The sequence below is a fragment of the Zeugodacus cucurbitae genome, chromosome 2, assembly GCF_028554725.1.
Source record: "Zeugodacus cucurbitae isolate PBARC_wt_2022May chromosome 2, idZeuCucr1.2, whole genome shotgun sequence".
NCBI classification, from domain to species: domain Eukaryota; kingdom Metazoa; phylum Arthropoda; class Insecta; order Diptera; family Tephritidae; genus Zeugodacus; species Zeugodacus cucurbitae.
In genome coordinates this window covers 28024797-28043811 of record NC_071667.1, presented here as the reverse complement: position 1 = coordinate 28043811, position 19015 = coordinate 28024797, and the positions used below count along the sequence as shown (strand labels likewise).

Below are 19015 nucleotides of genomic sequence, written 5' to 3'. Positions count from 1 at the left end.
AACAGGGTTTGCATGGAAAAGATTCCTTTTGAATTTTTGAGAGATTTGCCAATATTTTCGATAAAGAATTTTCAATAGGCACTGAGGCATGAAAAGTGATTGTTCGTTTTCGACAATTTTGAAACGAGGTCACACCTCTAATACCCTGATCAGAGAGTATAACTAGACAATGGATGTGGTTGATTTGTTTTGGTAGTACGTTGCTCTCTAGTAGGCTGGTCGATCTTCTTTTTTCAACGGATTACATTGCAGGAATGTACCAAGGCATTAGCCAATGGGTTTGAATGTTCACGGAGTTAGATATACATATATTTCTTTCTGCTGTCCTTCTTTAGCATAGGAATACAAAGATCAATGTGGATATTTGATATACGGTATACCCGTGATTGCTTTAATGATTTCTGATTGGAACTTCTGTATTATATCAATGTTCTTTGCACGGGTCGTACTCCACAGTTTACATCCAATTCTGCTTTATGACCGCATAATGCAACAGGATTTTGTTGTCTAGGCTTAGTTTAGAATTTTTATTTAAAAGCCAATTTAAACTAAACTTGCATGAAAATAATTTTACTCGCCTTCTCTTCAAGGGAATCACAAGATAAGTTAGTTCATTTGTTTGGGGTACTTTTTACATTGTTTATTGCCCGACACATTTTTGGTCTTAGCGAATATGTAACGTTCTTGCAAATCTAGTCCAATTTGATATTTTTAACTTTAATTTATGGTGTTTAACATGATGACTAATTCAGAAACTCCACTGAAGTGCTTTATGATTTTATTTGAGACCCTTGTCAGAGACATGCCTTCGAGTAATATCTCTGTTAATGTTGGAATTTGGAGCACTCACTTTCGGTATTTATGAAAAATCATCGCAGGCTTTGGGGTAATCCTCTAAAAATATTGATATACTTGTAAGAGTATTCAATATTCGATTCCATTCCAAGCCTTCATTACTCATTAATACACTACTCTCCAAATGGTGTATTGTTAATGAGTCCAAGGAATAATATATGTAGCATGACTCATAAGTAGTTGATTAATGGGTGCACAACGAGTGGGATTTACTGCGTGTCATGAATCAAACACACACCGCAGCAATTATGCACGCTTGCAACCAAACAAACAAACAAACTAGTAGTGTGTAACCAACGGCAAACACACTTAATGACATACGGGAAAAAGCAAATACCACAGGAGATATGGCGCAGCGATTGGTTGCGGCGAAGGCTCGGTTTTAATGCGGAAAAGGATTACGACGAGAGCCGACAGATAGGGCTGATATTTGCTGCATTTTAAAGCCAGCGCGCACCAACCGTTATCCGTCTAATTTGCATACACGATTTGCGCGCAAATAAAGGGGGGCAAAGTCAGGGGAAGCAGGGACTATGATTATTGGTCGCCCTACAGGACACAGTCCAATTACAGGCATGGGCAATCTTGTCAACGTACTGGCTCTTCGCTGTTTGTTTTTTTAATGTGGCCTCGAGGTTGCACATGTGTAAATAAAAAAAAAGAAACAAAATTGCAAATTTTTATGTCGATGGAATGCTATATATTAGTTGGTATGGCACATATATTTGAATAGAAAATAGTGACATTTTGATTATATTATACCAGAGCTGGGCTGCGGCCGGTAAAGTCAGGTTAAAACTTCGGTAGCAACGAAAGAGATTAATTGCAGAGCTAATTGGATTTTAAGCCACTACACAAAGTACTTTCAGATATCGGTTTAGAAAAATATGAATTTGTATATCGAATCAACGGTAAAATCGAGAACTCTTTTCCTAGATATTTGTTTAATGTTATTCGTGAATTAGGTTGTTTTATTATTGATGCGTTTATATATAATAAAGCCTTGTATTTCATTTTCTATTTAATTTTTCACTTGTTCTCAGATGTCAACTAAATTTTAAAACAACAACAAAATTTATTCAACTATATTTTTTTCCTCTCATGTTTTCAGTTTGTAACACTGTCACAGATGAGGCTAAAATTGAAACCAGTTGTAAAACAAGACATTTATTGCAAAACGAAAAACACCAAAATAGCAACAACAAAACATACCCGAACTATAATAAACAAGCGAGGAATGCAACAACAACAATAATCACATAAAACTTGGCTAGTAGCACAAACAAAATGAAATAATGAAAAAAGAAAATTGCACAAAAAACGTAAGCTGACTAAAATAGCGCAAACAATAGCGAAAGACAAAAGCCTAAACCGCGCAAACAAAAATTGAAAGAGACCTGAAATACCAAAATAAATTTAGACTCAAACCTAGTTTTTAGCCAAGCCAAGCTCAGCCAAAGCACCGAAAAAACTCACATAAGAAGAGAGAAACAAAATTGCAAGTGCATAAATGGTAAACATGAGTATGCAGCGACGATGGCACGGCGATAGGTTTGCGGAGTGACGGCAGCAACTTGCAGAGCGCGTGTTAAAAGTGAACGTTAAGGTGGACTTGAGTGTCTGCTCTGCGAGTTATGTTGAATCGCTTTCTTATGGCGCAACCAGTGACAAAAAACTGGTTTACCAAGCGACTGGAGCACTAAGAGTGGAAAAAGACAAGAAAGCAGCAAAAACAAAGCATTAATAAACACTACAATAGTGGCGGTAGTCAAGCGCCAAGTTAATACAAGAAATACAAAAACAATAACAACGAGAGACACGCGTAAAAAACATGAATTACATGAAATATATGTATGTAGGAGTACATAGGCGAAGCGGCAGCACTGACTAACAGACGCTATTAAATGTTGATTGTTGTAAGCAGCACCAACAAACAAAACAGCAACAACGGCAAGAGGCAAACAAAACGCCAAAAGAAAATCAAAGAGTTATACAAGCGATAAGGCAGCGCCAACAACACCAGCAGCAATAGCGCAAAAGCATGAGTTAAACCAGCTGCAACAACCACAACAAACAACCACAAACGACTCAATAGCAGCAGCAGCAGCAACAAGCTCAAGCGCCATTGAGGCCACGAAAATCATACCAACGTACGTACACACCGCACACACACGCGGCAGTCAGTCAGTAAGTCATCGCGCGAGTTGGCGTGCGGGCGCGTGCAAATGTCGCGGCGCAACTTGATTTCATCGGCCGTCAGTCGAGCAGTGAGACAGTGAATGAGTGAATGAGTGAGTGAGTGTATGACGTGAATAAAACCATCAGCAGCAACAACAACAATAACGCCATCAAGCACAGCAAGCCACTAGACACAATTATAAAACATTTTTACCGCATTTAGTTTTGTGTGTTTTAAGGCATTGAAAGTGAATTACGACGTTAATTGTTGCTGGAGCAGATGCTAAGGGTTGCCGAACACCAAGTGTACATATATTTAAATGCTAGGAACAACATAAATAAATAATAAAGCGCGGCAATCTGTGCAGCAGGAGCAGGAGCAGTAGGAGCAGGATCAACATACACACACACAAATGCAAGAACAACAATTGCTTGTGGGATGCGAGAAAAGCTGTTAAAACGTTTCAATAGGGCACACTTAAGAGTGATACAAGCGACAACAATAACAAAAACCAAAGTGTTTTCAGTATATATGTATGTGTGTGTGTGTGTTTGTGCTACACAAGCGCAATTGTAGAATTAAGAGTGTTTTAAGTGCAGCTATTAGCGCAGTGTATAAAAAAGTTTCGCAATAATAAATACGAAACACTTTTCGAAACGGTTCATGAAGTGACACTCTGCGACGAGCATGGAGTTATTAACTTAATTTTATGTTTTCCGGCACAAGCCAGTGAAAATCGCCACTCAAACATAAAACATTTCTTGATTTATGTACTGCGATTTATATTTTTGGCTATTTTACTGAAATTGCTTATGGTGGATGATAAAATGAAAATAAGTGAATAATAAGTTTCTGAAGAGTTTCTTAGAGAGAAAATAACAATTTTTACCTAGAATAATTTAGTATGGTTTCTCTTTTTAAAAAAATTAGAACTATCTCTTAATAATTTAAAACAAAATAATATGCATAATTTTTATACTCTCGCAACATGTTGCCAAAAGAGTATAATAGCTTTGTTCACATAACGGTTGTTTGTAGGTCCTAAAACAAAATGAGTTGGATATAATGTTATATATCATATTGATCAGCAAGATGAGCGATGTGAAATCCGATCATCTGTCTGTCCATCCCTCCGTCTGCCCGTGCAACGGATAATTTGGCGCCGCTCATTTATGGATCAAAAACAATATCTCAGAAACTACTCGACTGATTTCAATGAAATTTGGTACAAAGTACTTTCGATCTCAACCTGATATTATCGAATTTTGAATTTCTTCTGATTCGTTCCCTTTATAATACATACATACGTTGAGAACCAATGAAGATATCGCTATTAAACTTTACACAAATACTGCTTTTGAGGTGTGGCATCACTTTTGGAAAAACAGTCGAAATCGGACTATAAATTTACAACGCCGAAGATATCGAACAAAAAGAACTCAGTCCCAAAGAATATTTTTTTACCCCAAATATATGTGTAACTCCTTTAGACAATTTAATCAAGGTCATAACTTCCCCTAGCTTCCATATAACTAATTATAAGTTTTTCAAATCTATAAATATCTGAATTAAAGGAACATATACCCTTGGAAGTAGCTTTGTCGTAAAAATAGTTGAAATTTATTCAGAAATTACTCCAGTTTCCTTATACTATATATAATTCGTTATTCTAGTGGACTTTATGTCGAATATATGAGTCAAATTGTGTGTTCTCTTAACAAAATTGCATAAATAAATTGCGGTGTATACGTAGAATGTTCGGTTACACTCGAACTTAGCTCTTCCTTACTTTTTCATATTATATCCTTGCTACATCAAAATTTTTTTGCTGTGCAAATGGAGTTTCTATAAAAAAATATTAAATAAGTAAAATATAAAAGAGACCCTTTTTTGGGAGCGTGTCAAGTCCATGGTCCAAGTCAAGTCCAACCAACTTACAGCGCTTTGTTTGAGAGATAAGGACAAATATGGCTAGGCTGGCACATTTTATCTCTTCATAAGACGATGTAAATTGTATCTCTTCGTAAGATAATGTGTTTAAATGAAAAGTGCCAAGCAATTTGCGAATTAAAAACCACAAAGTTGGACTATTTCATTAATTTAATTCTGAATTCTGGCTTTTATTTGAAACAGTTGTTCTCTACACCCTTGAAAATATACCTTACATGCATAAGAGAAGTGAAAATCCGAATATATTGAAATATAACACCCAAATAAAATGTAAAAGGAACATATATTGTATTACAACAATAAAAAAGCAGCAGAAGAATTTGTGAAATTGAAAAATGACAAAAAGTTTAACAAATGTTGTAACAAGTGGCGGTCAAATAACTAAAAAACCCCGAACCACATACAAAACTACATAGTTCTACGACACAAACAAGAATAACAACTCATGCGTCAGGTTCGAAAGAGAATTTTTTGTGATTTTCTAAACTTTTTTTGTTTGTGAAAGTGATTGCTGTGGCTTTTGAGATTTCTTTCCGCCATAAATCACATTTTTCACAAAGCAACATCTCTTTTTTTGGGGGAGCACGCACAAAAAAGCACAACAACAACCAGAACAACAACATACGAAATAAAAGAAGTGCGTTTTTATTACAAACGACTACAAAACATTCTGAGCGTCGGAGAGTTGGCGACGGCGACAGTGACAGTGACAGCTTTGTCACTAACTTTGCAAACGCGTTGACGAACAACAACAACAATGGTGAAGTGATTCTAAAAGAGCAATATATAAGAAAAAACACAACAAACAAAATATAATAACAAATATTAAGGCTCCAGCAGTATCCTGCTGTGGCTAGATACGTAAACGAGTGTATCGCAGAATGCGCAAAGAGAGCAAATACAACTAAAATAATTAAAATTTTTACAAATTTCTCAACCAAAACAAGTGGAATACTACAAACTGTTGCAACAGCTGCAGCAATAAAAAATAAAACAACAACAACAGCAACAACACCACCGCAGCAACGTTCCATATCAATAGCTGAGTAGTAGCGAGCAAACCGTGCGGTCTTCCATTTCCCACAACAACAACAGTAATAATAGCGAAACAATAGCACATTGACCATGTCACCACTTGTCAGCAAACTCAGCAAGACCTTCCGCTGGCTGCGCTGGTCCACCATTTGTGCCATACTCTTCTACATGTTCTTCATCGGGCTGATACTACACAGCACCACATACAAACTGCAGCACACGCTTAAATCGCGGACGGGCAGCGGCGGCGTTGACAATTCGGCACAACAGGCAGGCGCGCTAAAACAACAAATGCTGGGCTACTCAAACAAATATCTAGTAGAAGCGAAAGAAGCAATTCTAACGAAAGAAGCGCTACAGCGAAGCAGGCAAAAGAGTGTGGCCGAAAAGGTGGCGGTTTCGGCGGCGTTGCAGGAGCAGTCGAGCGCAGCGAACGGAAATAATGTGCTGAATACACCGCCGGAAGCTGTGTTAGCCACAACATTTCAACAACAAAATGTCCTGCAGCGCACGAATGGCGCTGGTGTTGAACTGTCGCAGCGCGCGGGCAGTGAGAAGAGTACGGCGGCGCGTGTTGCTGCCGCTGTGGCTGGCGGTGGTATGAGCGCGGGTAGCGCGCGACAAGGCGGTAAATCTAGCGAACCGGAAACTGTTATTTTAGCAGCGAGCTCCGTCAACGAGAAACAAATCCTGGAGAAAGCATTCAAACGGTAAGTACCTCTTTGTAGGGAGCTATATCCTCCCCCATATCTATGTAGATAGGTGTGTATAAAGAATTAATACAAAGGCGAGGCATTCGGGGCGCAATATTTCTTCTTTCAATTTCTCTTTTGTTTTTCTTCTTCGTTCCGATCCCCTAATGATACTGCCGCCAATGTGGTAAAGAAAAAATAATTAATGGTCACTAAATGCCTTCATTAGTATGAGGGAGGAATTACTAAATCCATATAAATTGTTGCGCTGAATTTCGGTGGTTTTAAGCTAGCGCTAATGAGTGGAATAGCATAATAGGTTCTGGCTTAGAATTTACATTCATTAGGTTAAGTTTGCATAGCGCTGACGATTCACAAGAGTGTATACAAAGTACTTACCCCACATTAAAATGGCTGGGTGAGCAATGTGAGGATTTAGGTGATAACGAAATGCAAATGATGGGGGAAGTTATTTTAGAATTCCTTATTATTTCACCCATTTAAATAATATAATGGTATAAATAGTATGTCATGTACCGAATTTTGTACAAATTGGTCGAGTAGTTGCTGAGATGGGATAGTATCGCTACTCAAGGTTAGAGAACAGTCAATGAACATCAATAGAACTTGATCTAATATTCAAATAGACTAACCCACTATGTACCACACTATTGGGTATTACCCAAGCCGAGAATTCTCAGCCTCTCTCCTATAGGTGGTGACACTGAATGTGCTGCTACATGAACTCAACCAGGGACTGTTAAAAGTAGATTAGGTTATGTGGATTTCAGAGACTAAAAACAATGGTATTGATACAATTTTTATACTCTCGCAACCTGTTGCACAGCGTATAATAGTTTTTAACTTGAGTAAAAATTAAGATATCTTAATGAAACTTGGAACACATGTTTCTTGGCACCCTGAGGAGGTTGCTTTCGATGGACAAAATCGGTCCACTGCCACGCCCACAAAATGGTGGAAACCGAAAACCTATACAGTGTCATAACTAAGCCATAAATAAAGTTATGAAAATGTAATTTGGAACATAGGATTCCATTAGGGAGGTGAACATTTAGATGTAATTGTTTTTGAAAAGTGGGCGTGATTCATCATATATATTGTATAAAGTCCATTGAAAGTTGGAAACCATAATATTAGGTTAGAAGCATCGAGGTCCTCGTGTTCGATATATGGGGCCTTAAAAACCTATGGTCCGATTTCGGCGATTTTTAGAATGGGGCTGCCACATTATTAACATAGTAATTGTGCAAAGTTCTGCACCGATATCTTCACTAGTACTTACTTTATATATTGTAAAGTAAACGATTTAGATCGTCTTCAAAGTTCTGGTATATAGGAAGTAGGCGTGGTTGTGAAGCGATTTGTCCTATTTTCACAACATATCATTGGGATGTAAGGAAACTATTACAAACCAAGTTTCATTGAAATCGGTCGAGTAGTTCCTGAGATATGGTTTTTGACCCATAAGTGGGCGACGCCACGCCCATTTTCCATTTTGTAAAAAAATCTGGGTGCAGCTTTCATCTGCCAATTCTTATGTGAAATTTAGTGTTTCTGACGTTTTTCGTTAGTGAGTTAACCCACTTTTAGTAATTTTCAACCTAACTTTTGTATGGGAGGTGGGCGTGGTTATGATCCGATTTCTTTAATTTTTAGACTGTATGAGGAAGTGTCTAAAAAAAACGACTGCAGAAAGTTTGGTTTATATAGCTCTATTGGTTTGCGAGATATGTACAAAAAACTTAGTAGGGGGCGGGGCCATGCCCACTTCCCCAAAAAAATTACATCCAAATATGCCCCTTCATAGTGCGATCCTTCATACCAAATTTTATTTCCATAGCTTTATTTATGGCTTAGTTATGGCCCTTTATGTGTTTTCGGTTTTCGCCTTTTTGTGGGCGTAGCAGTGGTCCGATTTTGCTCATTTTCGAAAGCAACCTTCCTATGGTGCCAAGAAATAAGTGTGCCAAGTTTCATCAAGATATCTTAATTTTTACTCAAGTTATAGCTTGCACAGACGGACGGACGGACGGACGGACAGACAGACATTCGGATTTGAACTCCACTCTTCACCCTGATCACTTTGGTATATATAACCCTATATCTAACTCGTTTAGTTTTGGGTGTTACAAACAACCGTTATGTGAACAAAACTATAATACTCTCTTTAGCAACATTTGTTGCGAGAGTATAAAAATCGAACAAAATCACTACATAACTTTTCGAAATATCGAGGCCACTGACTTAAAAAATTGAGTTTTGAAGTAAACGCGTGGCATCAGGGCGGAACTTTCAAAGGGTATATATGATATGATATTTTTGGATAATATTTTAAACTAATTCCACTATTTAATAAAACCTATTTTTTTTTTAAATTGAATTTTTGAAACCCACTTTACACCTTAAGTTTAGTTTGAGAGTTTAGGCTTACTTTCACGAAATCCGGGCTTAAATTAATATACCACCATTTAAAGTCACCACACTAAAAACTCCACTTTTTGGAAGAGGCAAAAATGTACTTCGTGGTGGTTTCTCCACTTTTAATCTCGTCCTCGCACTCTTTGTTCATTTCGTTCGATTTGCAGAATTCGTAGCTTCCGCCAATATCAACAATTATTGCCTTGAATGTCATGCTTCTTACTAAATATTATAGAGGCTTTTATAGGCACATCACATTTTTATCTTATCTTCTTCTCTGTCAACTGCCTTAGACGGATTGATTTCGCAGTGAACATTCTTAATCATTGCTCTGATAATAAAAAGGTTCAACTTCCACGAATATGTGGCTTTAGCAGTCAGTCAACGCATTTCACTTTTTAATCGTCTACTCAAATACCGCGCTGCATAACAAGAAAAACAAAATTGCGCTAGGGAATTAGCGGCAAAAACGAACCGAGAAGCGTTTTTGTTCAGGGTTAAAAATCGTCGATGATGAGTTGAAATCGATGAACGCAAATTCCCGCCCAGATCTGTGAAAGTGTATGTGTGTGTCAGCATTCCCGTTAGTCGGTATGCTGTTTTTCTCCTATAACATTCCGCGGTTGCACACATCAACACGCCACACGAGCTCCCAAAGTGATTTTGTTTTCTACACACATTCTACATATGTGTAGTCACAAACTGGCATGCAACTGGCAATATTTAGTCAGTTATGTAACCAGCGGGGGCGATGGAGTGCAGCGACTTTGCACTGCGGGTGTGAGCGCATAATTATTATGTCGTTTTTGCACTCAGCATCACACGCAAATACATTTGCATACTTACATACATGCATACGCATGACATACAAACATATGTACATGCACGCTAATATGTAAAGGCTGCACAAATATGTGCAAAAATGAACTGTGTGCGTGTGTGCATGTGTCTGATATTTTAATCTGCAATTTCGGCGTACATGGCGTATGAGTGCCCGCATTCCGACTTATCAAATCCATATACACACACATATGCATATATATAGATATTATTTGCGCGCCACAGCCATATTTTTAGCATTTCCATTATATTTTTGCAGTTTTTGCATTTCAAATTCTCCACCCTCACGCTATTCACACCACACGACACAGTATGCGTTGCAGATTGGTGCGAATTTCCATGCAGCTGCTGAGTAAATGCTAAATGCTAAAAGGAATTAAATTTTAATTTGTTCCACAAAAGCCGCAAGCATGTAAACTGTAGCACTATGACACAAAGGAAATATTAAAAATGTTAATAATAAAGACGAGGGAAATGAAAATAAAACAGCTGGAAATGTGCATGAATGGCATACATATATTTATGATTTTTCGTGTGCAACACGCAGGTCGCCGCGAGCAGCTGTGTCGCGCTGAATTTTTATGCAGAACGACCTTAAAAGCTCACGTGCATATTTTAATCAACGTCGATGCATTTGCATAAGTGCTTACAAGTAAATATTTAAAAGCCCGCAGTTAATTGCTGAATGAGGCTCTTGCAGATAATTTCTTTTGCGGCCATACTTACTAACCTCTGCTTTGAGGACCCTTGCAGCGGCTTAGGAAAAATATATTGGGCACATGACATTATGGTTTTAGTTATCTTTATATTATTTTATACATATGTATATACATCACCGCTATTTTTAACAAAACAATTTTTTTATTAATTCCGTTTTCCAATAAAAGTGTGCTCTCTGAGCAATTAAAATCAAAATTAAATTAAAACCTATATTTCAATTAAAATTGAACAAGTTCAAAAATGTATTACAATTTAATTACTTTCAAACAAAATGGCTACAATTACAGTTTCGGTCCAATTTTAAATGATATGCTGGCATCTAGGACACAAACGAAATATCAAGCGTCCATTTGTTGGCAACAATTATCTAAATTAAGTGGTCTATATAACTGCGAGCACATAAACGCAAATATATAAATATACATATATACATATATACACATGTTTGTACATATATTTGTTGTATTTGTATTATTTACTTATCTTTGTTTAGATCCGTTCTGCATTGCGACATTTAAAATGTAAATCCAAAACTTTTTAAGCTCCAGTCTGCAGCGGCAGACGCTAAAGGTTTCGGAATGCGAACGCAGAGCTACAACAATTTAAAGATCTTGATAACTTGAAAAAGCAAATAAAAAGTTTTAGAGTATATTTATTACTTTTTGAACACAAATACACGCAAACATTTCAATATAACCTCAGAAGGAAATGGAATAAACTCAACGCTAAACACCCTTAAAGAGTGCAAGAAAAGAGTGAAAGCACAATAATAACAACTTACGTTCTAAAAGTAAGATTTAACAAGTAAGGAAAGGCTAAGTTCGGGTGCAACCGAACATTTTATACTCTCGCAATTTATTGAAGAAATTTTATTAAGATAACGCACAAATTTACCCATAAATTCGGCATAAAGATTAATAGAATAACTTAAATCGTGATATATAGATATGAGGGCTGAGGTAATTCCTGAACCGATTTCATTCAATTTCACCAGCAAGGTACACTATATCCAATACTATACGTTCAGTTAATTTTGCTAAGATATATCACATATTAACCAATACATATATGCGTAATAAAGCCCAACGAATTTTTGAAAAACCTTTAATTAGGTATATGGGAGCTAGGGGATGTTGTGACCCAATTTTAATAATTTTTGGAACAGAGACAGACTATTGGAAGAAAACAATTTCCTCTGAATTACATTAAATTAGTTGAGAGATTTACCCATATTTTCGGTTAAAATTTATGCTTAGGCGCTGAGTTCAACATGTTCGATATCTGTGGCCTTGAAAAGTTGTAGTCCGTTTTCGACAATTTTTTCACAAGTATATACTCATATACTGTATTTGTGTAAAGTTTTATTTCGCTATCATCATTGGTTCCTAATGTATATATTATAAAGTGAAGGAATCAGATGGAATTCAAAATTGAGTTATAAAGAAAGTTGTCGTGGTTGTGAACCGATTTCATCCATTTTCCACACATGTCATCAGGGTATTAATAAAATATTATATACCGAATTTCATTGAAATCTGTCGAGTAGTTTCTGAGATATGGTTTTTGACCCATAAGTGGGCGATGCCACGCCCATTTCCCATTTTGTAAAAAGATGTGAGTGCAGCTTCCTTCTGCTATCATTTCTGTGAAATTTTGTGTTTCTGACGTTTCTCGTTAGTGAGTTAACGCACTTTTAGTCATTTTCAACCTAACCTTTGTATGGGAGGTGAGCGTGGTTATTATCCGATTTCTTTCATTTTTGGACTGTATAAAGAAACGGCTAAAAGAAACGACTGCAGAAAGTTTGGTTTATATAGCTTTATTGGTTTGCAAGATATATACAAAAAACCTATTTGGGGGCGTGGTCACGCCCACTTTTCCAAAAAAATTGCATTCAAATGTGCCCCTCTCTAATGCGATCCTATGTTCCAAATTTTATTTTTATATAGATTTTTTTTAATGGCTTAGTTATAGCTCTTTATGCGTTTTTGGATATCGCCATTTTGTGGGCGTGGCAGTGGTCCGATTCCGCCATCTTCCATCTTCGAACTTAACCTTCTTATGGTGCCAAGGAACACGTGTTCCAAGTTTCATTAATATATCTCAATTTTTACTCAAGTTACAGCTTGCACGGACGGACAGACAGACATCCGGATTTGAACTTTACTCGTCACCCTGATCAATTTGGTATATATAACCCTATATCTAACTCGTTTAGTTTTAGGACTTACTAACAACCGTTATGTGGACAAAACTATAATACTCTATTTAGCAACTTTTGTTGCGAGAGTATAAAAATTTGAAAACATTAGCAGACCGCTCCGGCTTCGCACGGGTTTAAAGAAACATTTCAAAAGTTATAAGGTTTTGCACACTTATACACACTTTCCCGTTTCTTGCGTGGGTTCATTAAAAAAATATTACAAAATTAGGATTATTCGAATACGAAATTATATTTTATTTGTAATGAGCTAAAACTTGATTACGACCTCTAGACTTTGGTGTCCGTTGTCTTTCTCTCTGATTACGAAGGCGTTGGGAACGCTAAGAGTTCGACGCCCTAGTGCGAGTTTGTATATTTCTAATATTTTGTTCTTCAAGCCCCTGCACACGCTCCGTACTCGACTCTCAAGGGAGCAGGTTTTGAAATTTACTCGACTCTCTGGCACGCGATTGCGATGCGTAGAGAATGACTTGTAAGACGATTTTCAGTTTCAGATTAAGATAGCCATCACGGAGTCTTTTTGGTACCCTTACCTGGGAACTATTTCCAGACAGTTGAAATTCTAGCAATAAATATAGTATATGCTACTCGGGGTGAATGTAACTTTCCAATGGTGAAAGAATTTTTGAAATCGGCACATTAGTTTTTAAAATTATTCATTACAAACATACATACAAATTGTTTGTCTTTATAATGGTAGTATAGAAAAGCGTGGTACTTCTGAGATACACATCAAACACTCTGACTCGCTTATTGCATTCTCTCGAAGTAAGTGGCATAACATTTAATATCTAAACTAAACTAAAGAGTTTATGCTCTTTCTATAAATGTCTCAACAAGTTTTATGACAATGACGTTTCACATTTAGTCAGAAATATAATCGTTCTTAAAATCCTTTCCCAGTAAAATAGTACTTTCGAATATACCACTTAACAGTAAAAAGCTCTTTCATTTACTTCCACTGGGTAGTTGCGAATTGTGTGTGAAGGAGCTAACGTGTTTACCGAAACGTTGTGATAATCTTAGAACATTTTCGCATTTTCGGTGGCAGAAATGTTTGTACATATACAAGTATATTTTCCTATGCATGTCTGTCTGTATGCGTGTAAGATTGTTAGTACGGTTGAAAATAGTTCCGAAATAGTTTCGGTTGGGCAAAGTTTCGCGAAGATAGCCGGCATATCAGAGCTTAACAATTTTCGGCGGCTAAATTAAAAAGTTTTAAACGGTATTTTACGTTAATTCAATAAAACACTTGGGAGAATCGAAAATAATGCAGTTTATTAATGTTTTTAATATGTAGTCGGGTAGATTCTTATTTAAATTATACTTGTCTATTCTTGACACTGGTATATTTAGTTTACTTCATTGTATTATTCTTGCAAACGCATCCTCCTTTTTAATTTTTTTTAAGAATATTTGAGCTGGAATTATAGTATTAGATTGGTAATTCAAACTTACTGCGCAATCGATCTTATCACTAGCCTTCATATTATTATGACTCTAAAAAAACTATGTCACGGAACTCTGTATTCTACTATCGGTGTAAAGCAGGAAAACTGGGAGAGCCAAAACACGACCCGTACACTAATGTATTTTCCTGTGAAACACTTAACAAACAAACAAGGAAGGGCTAAGTTAGAGTCTAACTGAACATTATATACTCTCGCAATTTATTTATTTAATGTTATTAAGATTACACACACATCGTTCAGTATATTCGTCATAAATTCACTAGAATAACGAAAATCGTTATAAATAGTATATGGGGTCCGTGGTAATTCCTAAACCGATTTCAATCATTTTCACCACCAAGTTACAGTATATCCAAGATTATACGGTTACTGAATTTTGGTAAGCCTCGGATGAGAGACCCCAATTTTGATGACGACCACTGCAAACGTTTAAAGGACTACGAATTAAGGGCATGCACCTGGAATGTCCGGACCCTTAATTGGGAAGGTGCCCAGCTGGTTGATGTCCTCGTAAGAGTAAAGGCTGACATCACCGCAATCCAAGAAATGCGATGGACGGGACAAGGACGGAAGAAGGTGGGTCCTTGTGACATCTACTACAGCGGCCAAATTCGGTGTGGGATTCGTGGTGGGAGAGAGACTCCGTCGTCGAGTCCTGGCATTCACTCCGGTGGATGAACGTCTAGCCACAATCCGCGTCAAAGCGAGGTTCTTCAACATATCACTGATTTGCGCCCACGCCCCGACGGAAGAGAAGGACGAAGTGATCAAAGATACCTTCTATGAGCACCTAGAGCGTACCTATGAGCGCTGCCCCCGTCACGATGTCAAAATCGTGCTTGGCGATTTCAACGCTAGGGTGGGTAAAGAAGGTGTCTTTGGCACAACAGATCGGCTGAGGAGAGAAAACAGACTGCCTACCTCGCAATGTTGCGATCGAGCGGGATGGGAAAGATACCGAGAGCTGAAGAGGGAAGCGAGACACATTTGCAGACAAAAAAAGAAAGAGGCCGAAATGCGTGAGTATGAAGAGCTTGACAAGCTGGCCGACAGGGGTAGTGCACGAAAATTTTACGAAAAGATCCGGGGACTAACTGATGGTTTCAAGACCGGAGCACACTCCTGTAGGACCCCCAGAGGTGATCTAATTATTGATGACCAGAGTATACTGAGTTTGTGGAGGGAACACTTCTCCAGCCTGCTGAATGGCAGTGAAAGTACAACACCAGGAGATGGCGCACTCGATCCCCAATCGACGACGATGGAGCAGATGTTCCATTGCCCGACCGTGAAGAAACTCGAATAGCAATTACCCGCTTGAAGAACAATAAGGCGGCGGGGGCCGATGGATTACCGGCCGAGCTATTCAAATACGGTGGCGAAGAGCTGATAAGGTGCTTGCATCAGCTTCTTTGCAGAATATGGTCGGAAGAAAGCGTGCCTGACGATTGGAATCTCAGTGTACTTTGCCCATTACACAAAAAGGGAGACCCCACAATTTAATAGCAATTACCCGCTTGAAGAACAATAAGGCGGCGGGGACCGATGGATTACCGGCCGAGCTATTCAAATACGGTGGCGAAGAGCTGATAAGGTGCTTGCATCAGCTTCTTTGCAGAATATGGTCGGAAGAAAGCGTGCCTGACGATTGGAATCTCAGTGTACTTTGCCCATTACACAAAAAGGGAGACCCCACAATTTGCGCCAATTACCGTGGGATAAGCCTCCTCAACATCGCGTATAAGGTTTTGTCGAGCGTATTGTGTGAAAGACTAAAGCCCACCGTCAACAAACTGATCAGTGTGGCATTACACCTGGAAAATCAACAACAGACCAGATATTCACCATCGCCAAATTTTGGAGCAGACCCGTGAAAATAGGATCGACACACACCATCTCTTTGTCGACTTTAAAGCTGCTTTCGACATCACGAAAAGGAGTTGCCTCTACGCCGCTATGTCTGAATTTGGTATCCCTGCAAAATTAATATAGCTGTGTAAGCTGACGTTGAGCAACACCAAAAGCTCCGTCAGGATCGGGAAGGACCTCTCCGAGCCGTTCGATACCAGACGAGGTTTCAGACAAGGTGACTCACTCTCGTGTGATTTCTTTAACCTGATGCTGGAGAAAATAATACGAGCTGCAGAGCTAAATAGAGAAGGTACAATCTTCTATAAGAGTGTACAGCTACTGGTGTACGCCGATGATATCGATATCATTGGAAACAACACCCGCGCCGTTAGTTCTGCTTTCTCCAGACTGGATAAGGAAGCGAAGCGTATGGGTCTGGTGGTGAACGAGGACAAGACGAAATATCTCCTGTCGTCAAACAAGAAGTCAGCGCATTCGCGTTTTGGCTCCAACGTCACTGTTGACAGTCATAACTTTGAAGTTGTAGATAATATTGTCTACCTTGGAACCAGCATTAACAGCAATAACAATGTCAGCCTGGAAATCCACATAGTCCAGTGAATAAAAAAACATCGGCTACGCTGGCTAGGTCATGTTGTTCGAATGGATGAAAGTGCTCCATCTCTGAAAGTATTCGATGCAGTACCCGCTGGTGGAAGCCGAGGAAGAGGGAGACCTCCACTCCGATGGAAGGACCAGGTGGAGAGGGACCTGGCTTCGCTTGGTTCAACCAATTGCCGCCAAACTGCCAGAAGGAGGGATACGTGGCGCGCTGTTTTGGACTCGGCCATAACCGCGTAAGTGGTGTCTACGCCAGTCAAGAAGAAGAAGAAGAATTTTGCTAAGATATCTCACATATTAACCGATATATGCGGTATAAAGCCCGGAAGTTTGAAAATCCGTGTATGAGGTGTATGGGGCTAGAAGAAATATTGGTCAAATTTTGCCCATTTTAGGCACAGCGGTAAACACTTAGAAGAAACATCTCCCTTGAATTTCTTAAGAATATCTTGGAGGTCCGATTTCGACGATCTTATACTGGCTATGCTACACTAGAACTACAGTATTTGTGCAAAGTTTTATTTTGATATCTGCACTGGTACTTAACTTATATTTAGTATAGTGAACGAATCAGTTGGATTTCAAAATTTTGGTATATGAGAATTAAGCGTGGTTTTGAATTGATTTCGCACGTTTTCAAACTATAAAATTGAGAAGCCAAAGGAATTGTTCGATCCAAATTTCGTTGAAACTGGTCGAGCGGTTTCTGAGATATGGTTTTTGACTTATAAGTGGGCGGAGCCATGCCCATTTAAAACTTGAGTTCAGCTCCTGTGTGCTATCTTTACCATGAAATTTAAGATTTCTGGTATTTTTCCTTACGAAATTAAAGCATTTTTATTTTTACATCACGATAACCTTTGTATAGAAGGCAGTCGTGGTTACAAACCTATTTCCTCCATTTTTAGTCTGTATAAGGAAGAAACGACTCTAGAGTGTTTGGTTGATATAGCTTTAGTAGTGTGCGAGATATGTACAAAAATGTCAGTAGGAGGCGGGTCCACGTCCACTTTCCCAAAAAAAAAAAAACAAAAACTATGCCCCTTCCCAGTGCGATCCTTTGTAATTTTTCTTTCATTCATTTACTTGAATTTTTTATCTTTTAGTTATGGTATTTTATTATACATTTTCGGTTTTCGCCATTTTGTGGGCATGGCAGAGGTCCGATTTCGCCCAACTACGAAAGCAACCTTCTTAGACAGACAAACATTCGGGATGCAACTCTAATCGTTATCCTGATCTTTTTGGTATATATAACCTAACAAAAAGAGAGTATTCTCTTCGCAACATGTTGCGAGATTATAAAAACAACAACTTTCTGTACTATTCACTCTAATTCATTATTGTCTCTCTAATTTCTCCCTTAGTGCTGATCGTGATGGTAACTCCGAGCTGACTATTCAAGAACTTGGTGTTTATATAAATCAAAAGATCTTGGATCATATTGAGGAGGCGATACAAAACAATCCACGCGAATTCCAACATGTTGACAAATCTCCCGCCGATGGTTTAATCACATGGGAAGAATATCATACCTTCTTTCTAAAAGAACACGGCATGACCGATGCGGATATTGATGAACACAATGAGATTAAACACACGGCTTTGAATAGAAAGGCGCGCGAAGATATGATGCGCGACAAGGCACGTTGGTCCGAAGCGGCGCGCACCGATCTATTTAGCCTCACAATAGATGAATATCTTTCATTTCGACATCCCGAATCGAGTATATCAAATTTACTCGAATTAGTTGATGATTTACTGCGACAATTCGATCAAGATGGTGATGATACGTTGACGATCGACGAGTTCTCCGAGGTAAATGTGGATGATGATGACGATTTACGTAGAAAGTCGCTCATCTCACAAACGGTAGTGGAGAGAAGGGCGGAATTCAAACGAATTATTGACAAGAATAACGATGGCAAGGCGGATAGAGAAGAGTTGTTGAATTATGTGAATCCGAAGACGCCGCGTTATGCGCTGCAAGAGGCGGCAACACTATTCAGTTTATGTGATGAGAACAAGGATGGACGACTTACGTTGAATGAGGTGAGTGAATACGACCAGGTGAAGGTGAAAGCCAAGCTGCTACTTAAAGTGTATTTTACAAGTATAACTATAATTTAATATG

At 38.3% G+C, this 19015-nt stretch overlaps 1 protein-coding gene across 9 annotated transcripts in view; it reads left to right on the top strand.

Moving 5' to 3' along the window:
* Sdf4_2 (45 kDa calcium-binding protein) overlaps positions 1-19015 on the top strand; it is a 50746-nt gene that overhangs the window by 31134 nt on the left and 597 nt on the right. For 2 of the 9 annotated variants that reach the window (XM_029041304.2, XM_029041302.2), the window contains exons 2-3: positions 5168-6729; positions 18249-18933. In XM_029041304.2, coding sequence (XP_028897137.1) covers positions 6110-6729; positions 18249-18933 — 1305 coding nt within the window. In that variant the 5' untranslated portion in view covers positions 5168-6109. Of the gene's footprint in view, positions 1-1966; positions 3340-3423; positions 3568-5167; positions 6730-18248; positions 18934-19015 lie in introns of those variants that run through there. The other 7 variants (XM_029041303.2, XM_054231571.1, XM_054231566.1 and 4 more) reach the window with 7 other exon arrangements.